General features: G+C 45.1%; 3 protein-coding genes across 3 annotated transcripts in view; 1 reads left to right on the top strand and 2 right to left on the bottom strand.

Annotated features, from left to right (window-relative positions):
* LOC121567823 (caseinolytic peptidase B protein homolog) overlaps positions 1 to 3748 on the bottom strand; it is a 68561-nt gene extending 64813 nt beyond the window's left edge. Inside the window, exons 1-2 of the mRNA XM_041878136.2 lie at positions 3101 to 3748; positions 2863 to 2914 (exon numbers count right to left, since the gene is read on the bottom strand). Of these exons, the coding sequence (XP_041734070.1) occupies positions 2863 to 2914; positions 3101 to 3542 (494 nt within the window). The 5' untranslated portion in view covers positions 3543 to 3748. The remainder of the gene's footprint in view (positions 1 to 2862; positions 2915 to 3100) is intronic.
* A 2951-nt stretch (positions 3749 to 6699) lies between these two features.
* Positions 6700 to 22105, top strand: LOC121567826 (START domain-containing protein 10). The gene is made up of 6 exons (XM_041878142.2): positions 6700 to 7824; positions 12186 to 12333; positions 12425 to 12528; positions 14387 to 14504; positions 20005 to 20057; positions 21577 to 22105. The coding sequence occupies exons 1-6, from the start codon at positions 7660 to 7662 to the stop codon at positions 21787 to 21789; spliced, it is 801 nt and encodes a 266-aa protein (XP_041734076.1). The 5' UTR covers positions 6700 to 7659; the 3' UTR covers positions 21790 to 22105.
* LOC121567825 (E3 SUMO-protein ligase ZBED1-like) lies at positions 15267 to 17340 on the bottom strand. The gene is made up of 3 exons (XM_041878141.2): positions 17012 to 17340; positions 15883 to 16511; positions 15267 to 15798 (listed from the first exon to the last, which is right to left on the bottom strand). The coding sequence occupies exons 1-3, from the start codon at positions 17295 to 17297 to the stop codon at positions 15667 to 15669; spliced, it is 1047 nt and encodes a 348-aa protein (XP_041734075.2). The 5' UTR covers positions 17298 to 17340; the 3' UTR covers positions 15267 to 15666.
* Positions 22106 to 24786: the final 2681 nt, after the last annotated feature.

Genomic DNA, 24786 nt, shown 5'->3' with positions numbered 1-24786 from the left:
GAGAGAGAGAGAGAATAAAATGAGAGAGAGAGAGAGAGAGAGAGAGAGAGAATAAAGTGAGAGAGAGAGAGAGAGAGAGATTGAAAGCGAGTGCGCACGAAAGAGGGTTCTGTCTGTGAGTAGGCCTAGATCTCTGTGATGCGGTCTGACTGCCCTCTACCTCTCACCTGCTGCCTGCCACACAACAACTTTGTGACTAAAGTTAACAAAAAAAGGAAGAAATTATATCACCAAAACAAGATAAATTACTATTTTTTTTTTTACGATGGAAAAATACTTTGGAGCACCTTCAATTATATTACGGGCAGAAAACCCAATTAATCTCCATCGTTCATTGAAGTTGATGGGTCATTTATAACAAAACATTTTGATATAGCCAATCATTTCAATTACTATTTCACTGGTAAAGTGGACAAACAGAAGTGAAATTACAACATTGAACAGTGAACCATCATATTTGTGTATTGAAGATCTAATAATGAAAGAAGGATTGCCGTTTTGAATTTGGTGAAGTTTGCGTGGAAAAGGTAGAAAAATGATTGTTATCCATCAATAATGATAAGCCACCAGGTATAGACAACCTAGATGGAAAACTATTGAGAATGGTAGCAGACTGTATTGCTACCCATATTTGCCATGTATTTAACCAAAGCCTAAAGGAGTGTGTCCACAGGCGTGGAAGGAAGCTAAAGTAATTCCATGACCTAAAAATAGTAAAGCACCCTTTGGCTCTAACAGCCAACCAATCAGTTTCCTGCCTGTTCTTAGTAAAATGATGGAGAAAATTGTGTTTGAATAAATATGGTATTTTTCAAAGAACAAGTTAACTACTGACTTTCTGCATGCATAAAAGGGGAGGGCTTGTACTGCGTTGACTCAGATGACTGATGACTGGCTAAAATACATGGATAATAAGATGATAGTTGGGAGCTGTATTGTTAGATTTCAGTGCAGCCTTTGATGTTACTGATCATAATTTGTTATTGAAAAACCCACTTGCTATGGCTTCACATCACCTGCCATCACATGGTTGGATAGTTACTTATCCAATAGAACCCAGAGAGCGTTCTTCAATGGAAGCTTCTCTAACATCAGTTATGTACAGTGCGGTGTCCCTCAGGGCAGTTGCCTTGGGCCATTACTCTTCTCTGTTTTTACTAATGATTTGCCACTTGTCTTACAAGAAGCTAAAATGACTATGTATGCTGATGATTGCACACGCTACACATCAGCACCTACAGACAGTGAGCTCACTGAGACTCTTAGCAAGGAGTTACAGTCAGTGTCAGAATGGGTAATTAACAGTAAACTGGTCTTAAATACAACCAAAAGCATTGCATTCGGTTCAAAGCATTCTCTTAGACCTAAACCTCAACTGGAGTTGTGCATAAAGGTTGTGACCATTGAACAAGTTGAACTCCCGGGAGTAACGTTGGATGGTCAGTTATCATGGTCAAGTCATATTGACAAAGTTGTTGTGAAGACGGGGAGGTGTATGTCTGTTATAAAAATACTGTGCTAGTTGTTCAGGCTCTGATCTTGTCCCGTCTTGATTACCGTCCCGTAAAATGGTCAGGTGCAGCAAAGAAAGACCTAGCAAAGCTGCAGCTGGCTCAAAAAAAAAAGCAGCACGCCTTGCCCTTAGCTGCACACATATAACTAACATCAACAACACGCATGATAATCTTTCATGGTTGAGGGATGAAGAGAAATTGACTACTTCTCTTCTAGTCTTTTTAATTAAGAAACATTTGTGTGTTGAAAATGCCTAACCACTTGTAGAATCTATTTGCATACACTTCAAACAGACATACAGACATACATACCCCACCAGACACACCCCTATGGGTTTCTTCACTGCTCAGTTATGTATAGAGCCATCTCATCGCTCAGTTATGTATAGAGCCATCTCATCGCTCAGTTATGTATAGAGCCATCTCATCGCTCAGTTATGTATAGAGCCATCTCATCGCTCAGTTATGTATAGAGCCATCTCATCGCTCAGTTATGTGTAGAGCCATCTCGTCGCTCAGTTATGTGTAGAGCCATCTCATCGCTCAGTTATGTATAGAGCCATCTCATCGCTCAGTTATGTATAGAGCCATCTCATCGCTCAGTTATGTATAGAGCCATCTCGTCGCTCAGTTATGTGTAGAGCCATCTCATCGTGGAATGCTGTGCCAACAGATGTTACTCAGGCAAAAAGCAATTTAAAAAACATATTGTATCACAGCGCCTCTCCTCTTTCTAAATATCTAATTTAACCGTATATAAGAATATGAATATGTATAAATTGTGTGTAAATAGTATTTTTGTTGTCTCTTGGTGTCTTTCCAATATAAAACGTATTTTATTAAATACAAATGTAGGGAAACTAATAAACTAATCTAAACAGACGTGGACCTCTATCTCCCTCTCGTGGGGAGAACTGGGAATACAATGATGTGCTGTTGTATAAGTGGACACTTCCAGAACTACTGTCTGTATATGATGAGACTCCATATGATTTGGACCTCACAGACTTTGGTGGAGTAATTCATTTTTTTCATTTCCTACAGCAGTATAGTAGTGTAGAGAAGTAAGTAAACAATTAAAATGTGTGATTGAATCTATTACAGGAGACTAGCAGTAATTACACTAATCATAACTTGTAATGTTTGGTGCCTGCCCAACATGTGTGTATTTCTACTGGGTACTTAGTGTTACAGAGAGAACACAACAGCAAGGCAATCAGAGGCTCTGGACTTCTCTGTCACATAGAAGCCTTTTGTCTAAATGTAAAAGGATTTCCCCTGTACAGACAGTCAGTATGTGTATTATGTGGAACTCAGGAGAGTGTGTGTGTGTTTGCTTATAATGTACCTTGCCACATCTTGAGAGTTGTTGGTCCTTGCAGCCTCCAGAAGTGCATCACCTGGAGGGAAAACTCACATCCTTTTAGTATCTTTAGCAGATAGAGTGCGCACGCACACACACACACACACACACACACACACACACACACACACACACACACACACACACACACACACACACACACACACACACACACACACACACACACACACACACACACACACACACACACACGTTGGCTCACCTTTCGTATCAGAGTCTTTCTTGAGACAGAAGGCCACGGCTGCAGCGGACAGTACCCCAGCAGAGGCCAGTGCGTACGGGCGGCTGCTCCCGCTCTCTCCCCCGGTCCTCCCCCCGCTCTGCTCCCAGTACTGGTTGTTGTTGCGTCCCCTGGAAGCCAGAGAGGCCCAGGAGCTCCTGCGACCCTGGAGGTTAGAGAGCCACCTGGGGGCCAGATGGTGATACTGCACGGCCGGGCTCACACTCGGGGCTTTCGCCTCCTCGCTCAGAATTCCTCTACGGGAGACACGGGAGGAAGAAACGATGGGGTTCCGGTTGGCGTCCGCTTTCTCGAGGATGATGTGGTTCCTCGCGGCGTTCTTGGTGCTTGTCTGGAGCACACGGCATGGGGAAAGGCTGCGCGACCTTCGCATGAAGATCCGCTGCGGAACCGAAGACAACATGGCGGAAAAACACGTGAACCGTGAAACGTTTCTGATGATAGTCCTTACTAGCAACGACAACACCTTTAATTGAAGTCTACTGCCGCTATTCCGCCTTCAGGCCGTTATTTATCCGGTGATGGTTGACAGCATCGTCAGAACAAAAACAACCGCAGCATGGGATGTCACTGGAACATGAACTGCATCATGGGAATAATAGTTTTCTCCTACAGAAACTAACTGGCTCCACTTCCTGGTATCGCAGAGGCTACTCCAGCACCTCTTATAAAGGTTAACTCGTGATTTATTCATAGTCTTAAAATGTTCCACACACAAGTTCATCTAAATCAATCCCCACATGAAAAAATGTCAGTTTATTCTGATTTATAACAAACAAAACAACTTTATCTTTGGATATGATTCGCCACCAGATGGCGTCCAGATTCTGTGGCACTGCGGAGGCTGGATAACGCAACAAACACGAGTTGTGTCGCAGCAGTCAGCAGTCACTAGGCCTAATACAAGCACGAATAGCCTACAGAGGCTGGTGCTAGCCAAAATTGAGTGAACTGCTGGGGAAATCTTCAGGGGATGTAGCATTTAATTTTGTATTTCGTTTCCTTAGGGAGACGAGAATATTGGGTAGGATTTAGACCTTCCCTGTCTCTGGTCCACACTCCAGTCCAGTTGGTGGCAGTGATGCACCTTAAAGTTGGTTGCAACCGCCATATAAAATACACAGAAGAAGAAGAAGAAGAAGAAGAAGAAGAAGGCTGGCCACCAGTTAGACACAATGTGGGAGTTTAGGAAATGTACATTCAATAGGAAAACAACATCTTTGTTATTCTGTACTGTAGGCCAAAGGTGGAGACATCTATAACCCAGAGTCAACCTTTTCATCACATACAACATTAAAATGTAACTTTACAGGCCGGCTACATGTCACAAGACCCTTCACAGTTGATCACCCTGTAAAATATATTTATTTGCCTTTTGTATTTTGCAGAATAGCTCCTGTTCTCCCCAGTCCATTCACTATGGCAGCACAGAGACATATGCTATGCTACTCTATACACCTATTTGACCACATGACCTCACCTGAGAGTCTAAAAACAGTCTTGCTGTGAAATCCAAAATTCCAAAGAAGATGCTGTTTGCAGTAATCCCAAACAATGTTAATGTGGCAGCGGCCCTATAGCCTAATTCTTAAAGGAGAAATCACATGCAGAGAGCAACGTTAATTTGCTGGTCTCTTGAGAAAGTATTGACAAAGGCTACGGGGCTGTTCTGGCCAATGTTTGAAATATGTTTAAACATATATAGTTTGCTCTGTGTGCTTGCCTCAGGATAAATACCTGAGAGAGTCACTACCGAGTGTGGATGAGAGAACATGGCAATTCCAAGAGAGGGAAATGGTTTTCCTTTTCAGAGTTTAAAAAGTTTAGACATTTCCTCCACCTGGGGAGAGAAAGTACCTGTGGCATTCATCCAACACACACACACACACACACACGCACACGCACACGCACACGCACAAACACACACACACACACACACACCTCCAAACACAGAACCATAACTCAAAGCCAAGAGGAAACGTGTCACTATTACCTTAATGCCTCTCCACTTCTGAATTGAACTCTGTTCTGTTCCCAGACTAATAAATATACAGTCTTTAAAACTGTAGCCTACCCAGGCCTGATATATCAGACTCCAGAATAAGGGACTTATTCAGACATACAGTATCAGAGACAGATGGCATATCATCCCAATGGAGATGTTTATTTCTTGTCAGGGATTGACATTTAATGTCTTAAAGGCAGTCAGGACTATTTTGGGGTTGCCCAAAGAGTATCATCATTTATGGCATTTTTTTGCAGTCGGGCAAGTTGAGCTTGCTCTGAGAATGCAGGCGCAAATGTAAATCAGCTATTTACATGCAGAAGTGCCATATAGTGTCTGCCTTTCAGCTACAATCTTAGAAAAAATGGTTATATCCTACATGGAATCCATAAGAGTTCTACCTGGAACCAAAAAGGGTTCTACGTGGAATCAAAAGGGGTTATCCTATGGGGACAACCCGAAGAACCCTTTTGGAATCGTTGTTTCTAAGAATGTACACATGAGGGGGGAATCAGAAAGATCAGTACAGGAATTCTTTGTATTTTGGTTGTTACAAAATTCTCAGAGCAGGCTCAACTTGCCCGACTGCAAAAAATGCCATAAATTGTCTCTTTTTCACTTAAACAATGGGGACGAACCAGAAAGAGCAGTTTTAGACTTACTGGAATTCTTTGCAGCTCAGCAGGCTCCACTTGCACGACTGCCGAGTTCACTTACTCCAGGCAATATAGATATGCTATATATATCTACTGTAGATATCTATATAGATATAATATACAGCAAGCTAAGTTAGTTAAACTAGACCGTGAATGGAAGTTAAGCTAGCCTGTTAATGGAATTTAAGCTAATCTGTTAATGGAAGTTAAGCTAGCCTGTTAATGGAAGTTAAACTAGCCTGTTAATGGAAGTTAAGCTAGCCTGTTAATGGAAGTTAAGCTAGCCTGTTAATGGAAGTTAAGCTAGCCCGAAGCTAGTACTTTTCAGACTGGGCTAGTAGAAAAGTTACCAAACTTGCCCGGTGGCCAGTGAAATTGTGCATGGCACAGATTTTGGACCAGAATGTTACCCTGGCTAGTAAAAATCACAGTCTACTAGCCCGGCTGGCCAGTGCCCAAAACCCTTTTTGAAAGATAGTATTTGAGTGGATTTCCCTCTAAGGATTTTGGCCACTGGCCAGCCGTGCTTGTAGACTGTGATTTGTACTAGCCAGGGTAACGTTCTGGTCCAAAATCCGTGCCATGCACAATTTTACTGGCCACTGGACAAGTACATTTTCTACTAGCCCAGTCTGAAAAGCACTAGCTTCGGGCTAGCGAGCTATCTTTACTTCCATCCCTTTATATTATGCCAACACCAAAATAGGTCGGTCCCTGCTCCTGCCCTCTATTTTCTCTTCTCATCTTAATCAAACAGGGATGGATAACAGGAATAAACTTGGATCAAACCAAAGTCATGGTTTTGTTCTTGGGCAGGTGTGTGTGTGTACAGCTGTGTTGGGTCAGAGTCTGTCCCAGAGGGAATCTAGAGCAGTGCCACTGTTGCCAGGAGTGCTTCGCAGCCATAGGTGAGTGTAGGCTACAGGTCTTGTTTGACGTTTTTAATGTAGCCTAAAGGCATTCTCCCAATAGCTATCTCCCGCAGTAATGGTTATGTTGTTGAAATTGATAGAAAAATAGCAAGAAAATAAACGACAACAGGAAAAAAAAAGTGTGGAGGTAGGGAGTAGAGTACACGTCAGCCTATAGGACCAGGCGCGCTGCTGATATCTGGTTCCTGATACAGGGACGTGCGTGCGTGTACGTAGCCGAGTGGGCGGTTATATTTTCAGATTGTCAATATTTTATTAATTCTCTGTGCGTCTCCAACGCTTTCCTCTATTTTCCACACTGCACCATCAACCTCCGACGACGTCGAGGGACCATAGGGGGGCACACGGCGACGCAGAGGAACTGAAATGTAAACGCGCAACAATTGATCATAACCATCCGACTTGTCAGCCTTTCATCTCCAGCCGAGTCGCGGTGAGACAGCGAAAACATATGGCTCCCTGAAATAGCTGCTGCGGACCATATTGAACTGAAATTGATTCACGCCAGAGGGTCAATAATGTTATAAGATAAACGCCGGAAAGCTTCCAATCACGTGACTGTGTAGTTTCTATGAAAACGGCAGATTTTTTTTTTTTTTTTTATACCGGTGTTTTTGTGCGTGCTTAGTGTTTGTACAGTTTCGGTGATCCCGCGCAACTCCCCTTTCTAAACACACATCATCTCAAGAGCGGTTTAGCAGGTTGCGTGCTCAATGTGTGTGATAAAGAAATTACATTCTAGGAAAAATTCACTCAGAGGATAGAGGTGTGCGTCGTTTAGCTTAGTCACTCCTCACCGGCGCCCGTTCGTCCCAGTCTGCTTCGGGTCTCTCCGCCATCGGGAGTTTTTCTACCTCGGTTTGGTCCCATCGTTGTTCTTCCCAGTGAACTGCAGAAGAGCGAGCTCGCTCTCCCCGGTAACAGGTCATGTCGGTGGAGTCGGTGTTGATCCCGGATGACCGGGCATTCAGCAGCTTCAAGGAGGAGTGCGGGAGCGAGGAGGGCTGGAGTCTAACCTACAATAAGACGGGCATGACCGTGTGGACCCAGACTATAGGAGGAGATGAGGAGAAGTCACTCCACAAGATTAAGGTGAGAACAGGGTAGGCCGGTACACAGCTGAATAGAATATGTGAGGAGCAGAGGGCACCATATAGGTTACCTCGGTCACACTGTCCCATAGCAGGAAGTCATAATGTCCTAAACTGAAACCCTTTCACAATATTACTCAAAGGAGGGCAAGGAAGTGTTATTTACAGGAAGAAAGGAAAGATGGATTGTAAAAGTATTGGGCCTGGGTCAGGTGTGTGCTGTAGGTGCCAGCGTGGATGTATCCGGGTCTGTGGCAATGATAGCCAGCGAACAGGTGTTCTCACATGGAGTTGTTTGATGAAGGGAGGAGGGGGAAGAGGAAACGGAAGGTCAAATAGGATGTGTGTGGACTGTACACGTGATTAATCAGCGCTGACGTCACACTGTTGGAGCAGGCCACTGTAAACTCAGACAGGTGTGTGACCAGTTGTGTGTGTGATGTAAGAAGCTGCAGGTGGAAGTCTTCTGTTTCCCACAGAGATTCCTGTTCTGCTACCTGTGAGTGCAGGGACATTAACTGACCCACCCCCACACACACACACACACATTATTTTTGACAGACATGACCGTCAGTTTTGTTTTGGCACCTTGTGTGGTAGTGGTCATAGAGAAGGCATCCTATAATGGGCCTGGTAGGTAGGCAGTAAAGCGTTTATATTAGCTGTCATCTGTCTGTCTCTGAAGTGTCTGTTGGCCTGATTTTCCAGATGCCACAGAGGTGTGTAATGTGTGCTTAAGGAGAGGCCTTGTCTCTCTGTACTCATAGTGGATAGAGGTGTGAGACTGTGTGTATGATTGTCTGTCTGTGTGTGAGTGTGTGTGAGTGAGAGATGGGGAGTAGCCCCCAAACCATTACATGTGCCTCTCGGTATGGTTGTGTGTGTGTGTGTGCTCAGGAGGCAGTGATGCTATGATCCTGTTCTTCTATTTATAGACTGGAATAAAAGCATGGATGCTCTCCCAGCTGATGCATGCGGAAAGTGTGTGAGTGTGATATCCAGGCTGTTGTAGTGTTTCCCTCTCCCCGAGGGGGCAGTTGTAGTGTTGTCCTCTCCCAGACGGCAGTGAAGTGCAGTTGTAGTGTTGTCCTCTCCCAGACTAGCAGTGAAGAACAGTGACATGTGAAGTGCAGAGGCGTTGAAACCCGGAGGGGGAGGTTTGGGGAGAGATCTTTGTCCATCTCATTATTATTATTGATATTATCAGCAGAATAATTATCATCAGCATCAGCAATAATATATCAGCCAGTAACCATCAGTCAGCCATATCATCAGCATCATTAATAATCTATCAGCCAGTAACCATTAGTCAGCCATATCATCAGCATCATCAATAATCTATCAGCCAGTAACCATCAGTCAGCCATATCATCAGCCTCTCTATTAACCTCCCATCATTAAAACTGACACACACACACACACACACACACACACACACACACACACACACACACACACAAAGGCAGCAGAGCTGTGCTTCTGTATTCATGTGTGTATGTGGGTGGTGAGTGTATCATATGTGGGTGGTTTGACAAGCTGTCAGACTGACATATACTGTTTGGACTTACCCCAGTCCACACACAACCCTGGAGGACTGAGGGAAACGACTCACTGATGGTATACAGATACACACTCATCCCCTCTCATCCTTCTCTTCCACATTCCTCTACCCGTGTCCAGCAGAACAGATGAGCTTTGACAGGCCAGACAGACGGGGGAGAGGGAGGGGAGGGGGGAGTAGAGAGAGGGAGGGGGGAGTAGAGAGAGGGAGGGGGGAGTAGAGAGAGGGAAAAGGAGGAATGTTGGATTAAACACTGCAGCTGACTGTAGTGCAGTCTGATGCAGGGGGGAGGGTGTGTGTATCATGTTTGAGGTTAGAGGTCGTGTATCATGTGACTGTGAGCATGCAGTGTCTGGCCCACAGGACTCTGTCAACCATGATCACATACATACACACGTGTACTGACAACAATGATCTCTCACTCATGGGGTTTCAGTTTACGGTTCACACACACACAAACACCAGTCTCCATCTCTCTCTCTCTCTCTCTCTCTGTCTCTCTGTCTCAATTCAATTCAAAGGGCTTTATTAGCATGGTAAAAATATGTTAAAACATTGCCAAAGCAAGTGAAATAGATAATAAACAAAAGTGAAATAAACAATAAATATTAACAGTAAACATTACACTCACAAAAGTCTAAAAGGAATAAAGACATTTCAAATGTCATATTATGTATATATACAGTGTTGTAACAATGTGCAAATCGTTAATGTACAAAAAGGAAAATAAATCAACATAAATATGGGTTGTATTTACAATGGTGTTTGTTCTTCACTGGTTGCCCTTTTCTTGTGGCAACAGGTCACAAATCTTGCTGCTGTGATGGCACACTGGTATTTCACCCAATGGATATGGGAGTTTATGAAAATTAGATTTGCTTTCAAATTCTTTGTGGGTCTGTGTAATCTGAGGGAAATATGTGTCTCTAATATGGTCATACATTTGGCAGGAGGTTAGGAAGTGCAGCTCAGTTTCCACCTCATTTTGTGGGCAGTGTGCACATAGCCTGTCTTCTCTTGAGAGCCAGGTCTGCCTACGGTGGCCTTTCTCAATAGCAAGGCTATGCTCACTGAGTCTGTACATAGTCAAAGCTTTCCTTAAGTTTGTGTCAGTCACAGTGGTCAGATATTCTGCCACTGTGTACTCTCTGTTTAGGGCCAAATAGCATTCTAGTTTGCTCTGTTTTTTGGTCAATTCTTTCCAATATGTCAAGTAATTATCTTTTTCTTTTCTCATGATTTGGTTGGGTCTAATTGTGTTGCTGTCCTGGGGCTCTGTGGAGTCTGTTTGTGTTTGTGAAGAGAGCCCCAGGACCAGCTTGCTTAGGGGACTCTTCTCCAAGTTCATCTCTCTGTAGGTGATGGCTTTGTTATGGAAGGTTTGGGAATCGATTCCTTTTAGGTGGTTGTAGAATTTAACAACCATAAAGGGCAATGGGTTCTATAAGTATTTTTTGCCGGATCCTAATTGGTATATTGAATTTTATATTCCTTTTGATGCCGGAGAAGGACCTTCTTGCCTTGTCTCTCAGATCATTCACAGCTTTGTGGAAGTTAGGTAAGAGGTATGTATAGTTTTTTGTGTGCTCTAGGGCAACAGTGTCTAGATGAATTTGTATTTGTTGTCCTGGCAACTGGACCTTTTTTGGAACAACATTATTTTTGTCTTACTGAGATTTACTGTCAGGGCCCAGGTCTGACAGAATCTGTGCAGAATATCTAGGTGCTGCTGTAAGCCCTCCTTGGTTGGTGACAGAAACACCAGATCATCAGTAGACATTTGACTTTAGATTCTACCTCTCTGTCTCTGTCTCTCCTGCCCTCATCAGTAGAGGAGGTTACTGAATGACTTTAATAGAATAACAGTGATGTCTTCTCTCTCTCTCCCTCCCTCTCTTTTTTCCTCTCCTGTTTCAATCTGCCCTGCGGACACAATCACTCCATTATTCTCTCAGCTCCATTGTGACTTTTAAGTCCTTAGTCCAACGCACACGAGCACGCACACACACACATACACACACACAGAGCTCATTCCTCCAAACACAGAACCATAGCTCAAAGTTGGGTTACTGAATCACTAGTGAAACTGCAGTAGTAATTGATAACATAGTTCCTCATGACCATAGAAAGTAGTCTGTATAGACTACTACTGTACACGGTTCTGTGAGTCTCTGAGAAAGATAGTTTTAAGAATTTACCCATGTTAGACTATAGATCTGCTTGCTAGACCCACAAGGCTGTTGAAAGATAAGGTTCCCCATATAGTGGACTACTTTTGGTCAGGGCTATCCCCATGTAGCTTAGTGGGTAAGAGCGTTGTGCCAGTAACCGAAAGGTCGCTGGTTCTAATCCCCGAGCCGACTAGGTGAAAAATCTGTAGATGTGCCCTTAAGCAAGGCACTTAACCCTAATTGCTCCTGTAAGTCGCTCTGGATAAGAGCATCTGCTAAATGACTAAAATGTAAAAAAAATATAAAATTAAAAGTACCCCTCCCTCTACTCCCTGATCTTCTGTCTGTGTTGTTGTGGTGTGGAGTCTTCCCCTGGCTGAGGTAACCATGGAGACCTCTGGTGTGTGTGCGCTCGCTTTTTAAGAGCCTGACGTTGACATAATTCTGTGCCGACGGTTTTACTATTAAACTGCCCCCCCGCACACACACACACACACACACACACACACACACACACACACACACACACACACACACACACACACACGTGTGTTTGGTCAACTAATGGTAAGTGTGTGTGTGTATGACTGTGTGTTGACTACTTATTAAATGTATGCGTCTCTCCTGCAGTGTCGGATGGCGTGTAAGGACGTGCCAGCTGAGACCATGTATGATGTTCTCCATGACATTGAGTACCGGAGGAAATGGGACGCAAATGTCATCGAAACCTTCGACATCGGAAAACTCACTGTTAACGCCGACGTGGGCTACTACTCCTGTACGACACATACACACACCCATGCACGCACACACACATTTTTGGCGCTGTGTGTGTAATTTTAATGAGGCTCCTCCTCGTCTGTGTCTAGGGAAGTGTCCCAAGCCGCTGAGGAACCGTGACGTTGTCACGCTGCGCTCCTGGCTGCCCACGGGCAGTGATTACATCATCATGAACTACTCTGTCAAACATGCCGTAAGTATAAACATGTACAGGGAGAGAGTATCCTGGTCCAGAAACCTGTACTATACCGTCTTCCCCAGGGCTCTCCAACCCTGTTCCTGGAGAGCTACCCTCCTATAGGTTCTCGCTCCAAACCCAGTTGTAACTAACCTGATTCAGCTCATCAACCAGCAAGTTTTTAAAATCAGGTGCCCCTAGATTATAGTTGGAGAACCTACAGGACAGTATGTCTCCAGGAACAGGGTTGGAGTATTGGATAGCCCTGCCCTACCCCCTCAGTGTTTGTAGATCTGAAGAAACCAGATAAGGGTCAGCAACATGGCCGAATGTCCCTGAAGCCCTATTGGAAGTCTCAGTGGATAACCAACTGGTTGTACAATGCTCTGCAGGGAGAAACAGAAGAGAGAGAACAGACCTGCAGGATATTCTCCCTTGACGTCAGTGGGAAACAAATGCAACAGTGGGACTGTCCACTCTATTTAAATGGACGTGCCGTAGATGGACATGTCTTGGGGTATCTTTAGTGGTTGTGTGTGTGTACGTACAGTGGGGGAAAAAAGTATTTAGTCAGCCACCAATTGTGCAAGTTCTCCCACTTAAAAAGATGAGAGAGGCCTGTAATTTTCATCATAGGTACACGTCAACTATGACAGACAAAATGAGGGAAAAAATCCAGAAAATCAATTGGTGGCTTACTAAATACTTTTTTCTCCCACTGTAGGTGCAGTTTGATAAAAGTTGTGTCGTGTTTAAATGTGTGTTTTAAGTGGACTATTTGCTCACTGTAGTAAGATTGTATTAGGTTAAATAATCCTCTGGCATTTGAATAAAGCTTTATCGGTCCGTGCCACTGTTAACGCTGGATAAAGCCTGTGTGTGTGTGCGCTGGATAGGGCAGTGGTAGCTCCGGGTTAGATTACTCAACACTCCGACAGTACAGTGGCTCAATGCCAAACTGAAAATGTATCTCCTTCACGATTTGTCCTTCAGGATCTTTGAGAAGTTGAAAGCAAGATGGTAGAACCTCGACTTGAGTCTTTTGGAGCCTATTGGAGTCTTTTGGAGCCCTTATAATACTGCTCTCCCTTCTCCTGTTCAATCAGACCTTACAAGACTAGTCACCTAGGGCAGAAAGGAAGGGGATAAGGGTTTGGTTTGGAATCAGGCCCACATACTGTGGTTGTGTTTTTCTGCCCAGTGGAGAAAGAGAGTGAGATCGAGACATCCTGTGTAGAAGGAAGCACTCAACACGTTTCTCTCTTTCTCGCTCTCTCTCTCTCTGTCTCTCGTGCTGTGTGTGAGTGATCAATGTTAAATGGAAATGTCATGTGACTGCTGCTGCTGCTGTAAGCTTCCACACGCAAACGCTCAACAAACCTGCAAGTCACTCAACAACAAAAAAAACCTACATACAAACATAGCTACGTTGAGTTTAGTGAGAGGTGTGTGTGTGTGTGTGTGTGTGTGTGTGTTGACTGTTATTGGGCTATGCATGGTCCGCTTCAGTAACTGACAGAGCTGCAGATCCACAGGAGAGGACAGAGGGAGCGAGAGAGACAATCCAAACTCTCACTTCACCCCTCCACAATATATATATATTACTTTTTGCAGTAAACTCCTGATAAGTGAATGTCATCTTTTTTTACGTTTAAACTCTGTTTAAGTGCAGGGCAGTTCATACTTTTTTTTTATTCAAATACATTTTAATTGAATTGCTTTGGATATTTGCATGTTCTGGCTGTATAGTGCACAAAGCCAAATATCTCGAGTCAATTGTATTTACATCAGTTGAACTAAGTGTCAGTGGTTGAGACCATTTCCTCAGATGGGGTGTTCTGTGCTAACTAGGGCTGTTCCACTGTTCCTGTAGAAATACCCCCCTAAGAAGGACATGGTACGAGCTGTGTCCATCCAGACTGGCTACCTGATCCAGAGCCACGGACTGAACCACTGCACTCTGACCTATCTTGCACATGTGGACCCAAAAGGTAATACACACACACACACACAGGTCAGTGGAGGCTGCTGAGGGGAGGACGGCTCATATTAATGGCTGGAATGAAGTCAATGGAATGGTATCAACCACATGGAAACCACATGTTTGATACCATTCCGTTGACTCCATTCCAGACAATACTATGAGCTGTCCTCCTCTCAGCAGCCACCAGGTGGTTAATGAATGATTCATACTCAGGACCTTCTTTCTACAGAAATCACCATAGTAACTATTAAGGCTGAACGATTTTGGAAAATAATCTAATTGCGATTTTTTGCCCCCAATATTGCGATTGCGATTTAATATGCGATTTAATTTATTTATCCTTTTTCCCCTACAAAACATAATGAATGATTTAAATATGACCAACACAATAGTATATACATTTAGTGTGAAATGTTCTTTCCCATAGGCTGGGTCTATTTGTTAGAATTAAATTCAAACATGTATGACTTGAAATAAATGACATTTTTATTGAACTGCTCATTACAGAAACATCTGTGGCTTTGCCACTGTGCATTTAAATAATTTAAACAAAGGCATGAACTTTGTAAACACTGTGTGCAAAAGGTACAGTCTTAAGAAAAAAATAATTTTAAATTGTATGTATCTTACTGCTCCCAAGTCAGTAACATTTCACACAACTGAAACAAGGAATTTGCTTTGAAAATATTTTGTAAAATCAAAGTAAATAAAGTTATAAATAAAAAATGAGAAATGCACTTTTAATTTAGACAAACTATTTTTTATAAACGATTTGAATATTATAATATAAAATAGATGAGCCTCACTTATCTCAAGTACACAACAATAACACACCACACAGACTAAAGTTCACTACGAGTATGGCACTGCCAGCCATACTTATCCAACAGTTCTGTTCTCAGTGGCTCACAGGTTTTTTGCTAAGAAAACCAGAATATTGACTTTTTCTGGCTTCAAGGATGAGCGAGTGCAAGTCACAATATTCCCTCCTGTGCTAAAAAAGACGCTCTGAGGGAGCGCTTGTAGCAGGTACACAAAGATACTTGCGTGCCATGGTGCACAACTGTGGGTAGCTGATCTTGTGCACCCTCCACCAAGCCAATGGATCATCTTCTCCATCAATGGTAGGAGTCATCAGGTAATTGTTTATCTCTGCCTCTGCGACATCTTCAAGATTTACAGGCAAAGAAGGAGAGGCTGAACTGGTCTTGAAAAAAACTGCCAAGAGACCTCTTCGTCTTTTCCCCCAAGGACTGTGCACTTTGAGGCATCTGAACAGTTTCAGTACGAGACCTCTTCTCCTATTAGATGAAAACAACAGCCATTAGTTTTCCAGTTAGATTTTACAGAAAATTTTTGTTTTTGTGAAATACATAATTATTTACCCAATGATATGTACGTTGTGCCAAGTCTACTATCTCTGTCTTCAGATGAGTCTTGATAGCAGGGATGTTGTCTGTACTGATGTACTGTATTTTGAACCTAGGGTCCAGGAAACAGGCAACATCCAAAAGCTCCTGGATGTTTGGGTCTCCATATTTGTTATTGAGGTATGCTAGGACTTTGGTTTTTATTGATTTAGTCAGGTCAGTGTCCTCAGCATCTTCAGCCAGGACTGATGTGGCAAAAAGGTGGAGAACTGGCTTGAGGTAGGAGATGCTTACATACTCCTCTCCAGAAAGAGCATCAGTAAACTCCAGTAGAGGATGCAGTGCCTTGTGAATCGACTCCAACACGTCAATATCCTGCCAGGTTGGGATAAGGGAGCGTGCATATCGATCTCCAGACAATACCTGAGAAATGGCTTTGGCCTGTTCAAGCACTCTGGCAATCATCATTTCTTTAGAACCCCATCTTGTTGGGCACTCCGTTATGAGGTTGTGCTCAGGGAGTTTGAGCTCTCTCTGTGCCTCCGTCAGGGCTGCTTTCTTCTTCCAACTGTGGGAAAAGTGCCCCACCAGCTTCCTGCACAGTGCTGTTGCCCTTGACACTCTGTCATCTTTGAGTGCATTTTCTAAAAGAAATAAAAAGTAGTGTATTACACACAATTTGAGTTTTGATACAAGGCTCTCACTATTACACACTCAAATTAGCTGTAATTCTGAAATACACACATCCACAACACATCCTCTCTCTCTCTCTCAATTCAAAGGGTCTTTATTTGCATGTCAATTCTCTCTCTCTTTCTCTCTCTCTCTCTCTCATAAACACTAAAAAAACATGTAAAAAACAAAAACAAGAAAAGAAAAAAAATGCAGGTGGGCATTCCACCACAGACAGACATATGATATAAGCAAGTAAAATGAATTTACATATTAGAAAAGGAGTGGAAGTATGAATTTATTTAATCCCATCCGATTTATATAATATCATTTATATATATTTGTATATTCAGCTTTACTAATCGACGCATCTCTCTCTCTCGCACTCGCGCACACACACACACACACACACACACACACACACACACACACACACACACACACACACACACACACACACACGATAACTTACCAATGGCAAGATGTAATCTGTGGCCAAAACATTGGAGCCTCGTCCATTCATTAAGCCGCGCAGCAAGCACCATATTCGACGCGTTGTCCGTCGTGATGCAGACGTGATTCTCCTCGTGGAGATCCCAGCTGACAAGCCCTTCTCTCAGGCCGGCTGCAATATTTTCCCCTGTGTGATCGTCTGGGAAGTAGGTAGTTTGTAGGCAGCGAGCTCGGAGGTTGAAATCTTCATCAATAAAATGGACTGTAAGACTCTGGTACGGCTCAGCTGTGCGGCTTGACCACATATCAGTAGTGCTAGCAAAAAACTCCACCGTTTTAAGTTCCGCGGCGACTTTCTCTTTGCACTTTTTGTACAGCTCCGGTATGGCAGTCTGACTGAAGTATGTGCGGGAGGGTATACTGTAACGTTTATCAAGCGTATGTATTAATGCCATGAACCCAGGCTTGGTCACCGTGCTGAGAGGCATCATATCTTTGGCTATGAACTCGGTTATTGTCCGAGTGATTTCTCCGTGCCGTTTTGAATTACGTTCATACGGAGTGACACTTTCGAACATTTCTGTCAGTGATCCCTGTCTTGAGGTATTTGGCTTGTCTCGCGCACTGATGCTCGGCATTTTGGTCATACAACTGTCATGCATTGATTTGTGGTATTTTTTAAGTGCTGAAACAGGTTTGTAGTGTTACCCCGTGAAGTAGCAATCGGAGCACGGCATGCTCTGCACAACACCTGATGCTGCTCAGCATCTTCTTTTTTAAAACCAAAATAGTTCCACACCACCGACGTGCTGTTCCTCTTCGATATTAAAGTATCAGCTGTGTCAGTTTCTGACTGTTCCGTCGAGCAAGAGGCCATTGCGCTGGACAGCATGAAAAGTCGCGTCACGTGACCACCTCAAATCGCGCACGTTGCGATTAGAAAATCGCGTTCAGTCAAATCGCGATATTATCGCGAATGCAATTAATCGTTCAGCCCTAGTAACTATGGATCTGGAGGTCAGGGTCTGTCACGCTCATCTCTCTCAATTCAATTTAAGGCCTTTATTGGCATGATAAACGTATGTTAACATTGCCAAAGCAAGCTCTTTTCAAGTCAAATATATCAAATCAAATTTTATTTGCCACATGCGCCGAATACAACGGGTGTAGACTTTACAGTGAAATGCTTACTTACAAGCCCTTAACCAACAATGCAGTTAAGAAAAAAAAATTAAATAAAAAAATTAAAGAGCAGCAGTAAAATAACAGTAGGGAGGCTATATATAGGGGGTACCGGTACAGAGTCAATGTACAGGGGCACCGGTTAGTTGAGGTAATATGTTAAAGTGGCTATGCAGCAGCATAAAAGAGGGGGTGGGGTGGGGGGACAATGCAAATAGTCCGGGTAGCCATGATTAGCTGTTCAGGAGTCTTATCGCTTGCGGGTAGAAGCTGTTAAGAAGCCTTTTGGACCTAGACTTGGCGCTCTGGTACCGCTTGCCGTGCGGTAGCAGAGAGAACAGTCTATGACTAGGGTGGCTGGAGTCTTTGACAATTTTGAGGGCCTTCCTCTGACATGGCCTGGTATAGAGGTCCTGGATGGCAGGAAGCTTGGCCCCAGTGATGTACTGGGTCGTACGCACTACCCTCTGTGAGGGGAACGGCACCTCCGTACCTTCAGGCTCTGATCAGTCCCTACACCCAAACGAGGGCACTGCGTTCATCCACCTCTGGCCTGCTGGCTCCCCTACCTCTGCGGAAGCATAGTTCCCGCTCAGCCCAGTCAAAACTGTTCGCTGCTCTGGCACTCCAATGGTGGAACAAGCTCCCTCACGACGCCAGGACAGCGGAGTCACTCACCACCTTCCGGAGACATTTGAAACCCCACCTCTTTAAGGAATACCTGGGATAGGATAAAGTAATCCTTCTACCCCCACCCCCCCTTTACTCCAACCCCCCAAAACCTTGTAAAGTGGTTATCCCACTGGCTATAAGGTGAATGCACCTATTTGTAAGTCGCTCTGGATAAGAGCGTCTGCTAAATGACGTAATGTAAATGTAGTGCTTGCGGTCGGAGGCCGAGCAGTTGCCATACCAGGCGTTGATGCAACCAGTCAGGATGCTCTCGATGGTGCTGCTGTATAACTTTTTGAGGATCTGAGGACCCATGCCAAATATTTTCAGTCTCCTGAAGGGGAATAGGTTTTGTCGTGCCCTCTTCACGACTGTCTTGGTGTGTTTGGACCATGATAGTTTGTTGGTGATGTGGACACCAAGGAACTCTCAACCTGTTCCACTACAGCCCCGTCGATGAGAATGGGGGCGTGCTCAGTCCTCTTTTTTCCTGTAGTCCACAATCATCTCCTTTGTCTTGATCATGTTGAGGGAGAGGTTGTTGTCCTGGCACCACACAGCCAGGTCTCTGACCTCCCTATAGGCTGTGTCATCGTTGTCGGTGATCAGGCCTACCACTGTTGTGTCGTTGGCAAACTTAATGATGGTGTTGGAGTCATGCCTGGCCATGTAGTCATGGGTGAACAGGGAGTACAGGAGGGGACTGAGCACGCACCCCTGAGTGGCCCCCGTGTTGAGGATCAGCGTGGCAGATGTGTTGTTACCTACCCTTACCACCTGGGGGCGGCCCGTCAGGAAGTCCAGGATCCAGTTGCAGAGGGAGGTGTTTAGTCCTAGGGTCCTTAGTGCCCTCAAAGCTCATCACTAAGCTAAGGTGTTGAATGCTGAGCTGTAGTGAATGAATAGCATTCTCACATAGCCCTCTTTCTCCCTCTCTCTTGTTCTCCCTCTCTCTCGTTCTCCCTCTCTCTCTTTCTCTCTATTAATCCCTCTCAGTTGATATCTTAAAGCTTTGACAATCTCTCCATCTAATTATCTCTAAATCACCCGTTCTGGTGTGAACATGTGCCAATGTGTGTGACATCTGTTAACAGTGAGTGATTCGACACTTGATGACATGCCATGGTGTAACATTGAAATCTCCCCCCCCTCTCCCAGGTTCACTACCCAAGTGGGTTGTTAACAAGTCTTCCCAGTTTCTGGCTCCCAAAGTAAGTACATTCCAGTCTGCATATGCCTACACTGCCCAGCATTACACTCACAGTGTTCACACTCCCATAACCACATTATAATGCTGAAGCAAGGAGAGGGAGAGAGATGGGGAGCAGGCATGTGTTCATGCAATACCCTCTCACTCAGCAGAGTCTGATTGTCAGGACTCGGCACGCACGGGAGAAACATTAAACATAGGTTATGATCCCTCCTACACTTCCCTGGGCTAGAAACGTGTGTGTGTGTGTGCTGAAATAGGTCATGGGATCTCAAGGGAATGAGGAAAGATGAGGGAGAGCCCCTGATGCCTAGATCTCAAACAGAAAGACAACACACTAAAGCACAGCAGACCTCTCTCTCTCTCTCTCTCTCTCTCTCTCTCTCTCTCTCTCTCTCTCTCTCTCTCTCTCTCTCTCTCTCTCTCTCTCTCTCTCTCTCTCTCTCTCTCTCTCTCTCTCTCTCTCTCTCTCTCTCTCTCTCTCTCTCTCTCTCTCTCTCTCTCTCTCTCTCTCTCTTCAATTTAAGGGTGTTTTATTAGCATGGGAAACATATGTTAACATTGCCAAAGCAAGTGAAATAGATAATAAACAAAAGTGAAATAAACAATAAAAAATGAACAGTAAACATTACACTCACAAAAGTCTAAAAGAATAAAGACATTTAAAATGTAATATTATGTCTATTTACAGTGTTGTAATGATGTGCAAATAGTTAAAGTACAAAAGGGAAAATAAATAAATATAGGTTGTATTTACAATGGTGTTTGTATATGGAGCAGACAACTCTCTCTCATCAATAGGTTACTATATGGAGCAGACAACTCTCTCTCATCAATAGGTTACTATATGGAGCAGACAACTCTCTCTCATCAATAGGTTACTATATGGAGCAGACAACTCTCTCTCCATCAATAGGTTACTATATGGAGCAGACAGCTCTCTCTCCATCAATAGGTTACTATATGGAGCAGACAGCTCTCTCTCATCAATAGGTTACTATATGGAGCAGACAGCTCTCTCTCCATCAATAGGTTACTATATGGAGCAGACAGCTCTCTCTCCATCAATAGGTTACTATATGGAGCAGACAACTCTCTCTCTCCATCAATAGGTTACTATATGGAGCAGACAACTCTCTCTCTCCATCAATAGGTTACTATATGGAGCAGACAGCTCTCTCTCCATCAATAGGTTACTATATGGAGCAGACAGCTCTCTCTGTCCATCACTAGGTTACTATATGGAGCAGACAGCTCTCTCTGTCCATCACTAGGTTACTATATGGAGCAGACAGCTCTCTCTGTCCATCACTAGGTTACTATATGGAGCAGACAGCTCTCTCTGTCCATCACTAGGTTACTATATGGAGCAGACAGCTCTCTCTGTCCATCACTAGGTTACTATATGGAGTAGACAGCTCTCTCTTTAACCCTGGCTAAATGCAGATCTCTCTCTCTGTGTGTGTGTGTGTGTGTGTGTGTGTGTGCGTGCGTGCGTGTGCGTGTGCGTGTGTGTGCAGGCGATGAAGAAGATCAGTAAGGCGTGTCTGAAGTACGGCGAGTGGAAGCAGAGACACAACCCGGGATTTAAGCCCTGGCTCTACCCTGAGCAGACTACACTACCCACAATCCCTGTGTCTGAGCTTAGCATCCAGCACGCAGACAGCCTGGAGAACATTGACGAGAGTACACTCAGCGAGATGCAGACGCGAGAGGAGAGAGACAGCGACTAACACCACACACCCCTCAGTGAGATCGGAGAGGAGAGAGACAGCGACGCAAACACAACACATACTTTCTCTTTCGTCTCCAGTCAGTCTCTTTGTCCTGAATCACTGCCTATATCGCCCATTATAACATGATGTGTCTCTGGATCACATGGCTGTCTCCTGTAAAGCATCCTGAACACAACACACACACACACACACACACACACACACACACACACACACACACAGGTCCACTCTCTTTTCCTAAATACTACAGATGTATGAATGTATGTAGAGTTCAATCTTAAATACAGATTCCTACAAAGGTTTTCACATTTCATTTGTGATCCGAGTCTTTCTTAAACTTTGTGTGTGTGCTAAACGAGGTCTGACAAATGATTGACTTGATTAACAGATTGTTCTGGTCTGAATCCATCACACATACACACGGTTTAATGCCACACGGTTTAATGCCACACGGTTTAATGCTGCTACTGCTGTGTGGCCTAGTTTGGAACCGGGATCCCCAGTCTGGGTTGGCATGGCAACTCCCCGCTCAACTTAGCACCAGGGAGAGACCGGGAGGGTGGAGAGAGAGAGTAGGGAGGGTGGAGGTAGGGAGAGAGAGTGGGGAAGGTGGAGGGAGAGAGTGGAGAGAGTGGGGAGGGTGGAGGGAGAGACAGAGTGGGGAGGGTGGAGGGAGAGACAGAGTGGGGAGGGTGGAGGGAGAGACAGAGTGGGGAGGGTGGAGGGAGAGACAGAGTGGGGAGGGTGGAGGGAGAGAGTGGGGGAGTGGGGAGGGTGGAGGGAGAGAGGGGGGGAGTGGGGAGGGGAGGGTGGAGGGAGAGACAGAGTAGGGGAGGGTGGAGGGAGAGGGTGGAGGGAGAGACAGAGTGGGAGGGTGGAGGGAGAGAGTGGGATGGGAGGGTGGAGGGAGAGACAGAGTGGGGAGGGTGGAGGGAGAGAGTAGGGAGGGTGGAGGGAGAGAGAGTGGGGAGGGTGGAGGGAGAGAGTGGGGAGGGTGGAGGGAGAGACAGAGTAGGGAGGGTGGAGGGAGAGACAGAGTGGGAGGGTGGAGGGATGGGGAGGGAGAGAGACAGAGTGGGGAGGGTGGAGAGAGAGGGGAGGGTGGAGGGAGAGAGTGGGGAGGGTGGAGGGAGAGGGGGAGGGTGGAGGGAGAGAGTGGGGAGGGTGGAGGGAGAGAGTGGGGAGGGTGGAGGAATGGGAGGGTGGAGGGAGAGACAGAGTGGGGAGGGTGGAGGGAGAGACAGAGTGGGGAGGGTGGGAGGGGAGAGACAGAGAGTGGGGAGGGTGGAGGGAGAGAGTGGGGAGGGTGGAGGGAGGAGAGAGTGGGAGGGTGGAGGGAGAGAGTGGGAGAGTGGAGGGAGAGACAGGTGGGAGGGTGGAGGGAGAGATAGGGAGGGTGGAGGGAGAGAGAGTGGGGAGGGTGGAGGGAGAGAGTGGGGAGGGTGGAGGGAGAGAGTGGGGAGGGTGGAGGGAGAGACAGAGTAGGGAGGGTGGAGGGAGAGACAGAGTGGGGAGGGTGGAGAGGGAGAGAGAGAGTAGGGAGGGTGGAGGGAGAGAGTGGGGAGGGTGGAGGGAGAGAGTGGGGAGGGTGGAGGGAGAGACAGAGTGGGGAGGGTGGAGGGAGAGAGTAGGGAGGGTGGAGGGAGAGAGTGGGGAGGGTGGAGGGAGAGACAGAGTGGGGAGGGTGGAGGGAGAGACAGGGTGGAGGGAGAGTGGGGAGGGTGGAGGGAGAGGGAGAGTGGGGAGAGTGGGGAGGGTGGAGGGAGAGACTGAGAGTAGGGAGAGTGGGGAGGGTGGAGGGAGAGAGTAGGGAGGGTGGAGGGAGAGAGTGGGGAGGGTGGAGGGAGAGACTGAGGAAAATGAGGAGGGAGTGAGAACTCTGATGTAGTTGTGGATATGAATTGTTGGTGATTTTGCCCTTCCGTGCAGTGCTCCCTCTGTTTTTAGGCCCAATTTCTCAAACGCAGACATGGTTCAGTTGTTAAGTGTATTAGGGAAATCAGGAGGTTACAATTAATCACATTACCTCTAAAGTAATTCAGTTTTGTTATCATGGACCTTATGGTACAGGTGAGTCTGAAGGGGCATTATTCTTCATAGAGTACCACAGTGTGAGTCAATACCCATAAAACCTAGCGGTCAAACGGAAATGGTTCCAATCGTTTTTCCACCATTCATTTTTCCCATGGGGGATTTTAGAAACACTTCAAATAAGGGCTGTATTTCGTGTAGGCTTACCCTGGGGTGACGTTATGATAACCGTGTAAATCTCTCTCGGACAAGGTGACTTTTATCAATATATTCGCCTGTATTTACCCACAACAAATGAAATGCTAATTAGCTGCAAATGTGCCTATCATAAAAACTACAAATGCCATGATGATTTGGCAAAGGTAAGAATCTCTGGATTAACTATCTAATGTTAGCTAAATGTAGTAGTGAATAAATTGGCTAAATTTGATTAAATGTACCTGTTAGCAAAGGTACCAGCTAGAGATGACGTGCAGGAGCTTGCAGGGATTTGTAGTCTTGCATGATGTCTACTTTGATGCTAATTAGCATTTTCAAATCTGAGAGTAAATAGAGCCGACTATATTGATAAAAGTCACCTTGTCCGAGAGAGATTTACATGGTTATCAAAACGTCACGCCAGGGTAAGCCTACACGAAACACAGCTCTTATTTTAAGGGTTTCTAAAATCTCCAATGGGAAAATGATTGGAACCATTTTCCTGTTTGACCAGTAGGTTTTATGGGTATTATGACACCTCCACTGTGGGGCTCTAATCTGAAGTGTCACAAGGGCTAATGCCGCCTTCACGTGCTAGTTGGAACTATGAAACTCTGACATTTCTGAGCATGTGAACGCGGCATATGTCCCGCCTTACATAAGAGACAAGAGCACCCACACACACACCACAGGAGGCTGCTGAGGGGAGACCGGCTCATAATAATGTCCGGAACGGCGCGAATGGCATGAGCAAATGAAATGACT

The sequence above is a fragment of the Coregonus clupeaformis genome, chromosome 6, assembly GCF_020615455.1.
Source record: "Coregonus clupeaformis isolate EN_2021a chromosome 6, ASM2061545v1, whole genome shotgun sequence".
Lineage (NCBI taxonomy): Eukaryota > Metazoa > Chordata > Actinopteri > Salmoniformes > Salmonidae > Coregonus > Coregonus clupeaformis.
Note: the sequence above shows the minus strand (reverse complement) of the source record. Positions and strands in the feature narration are given on the sequence as shown.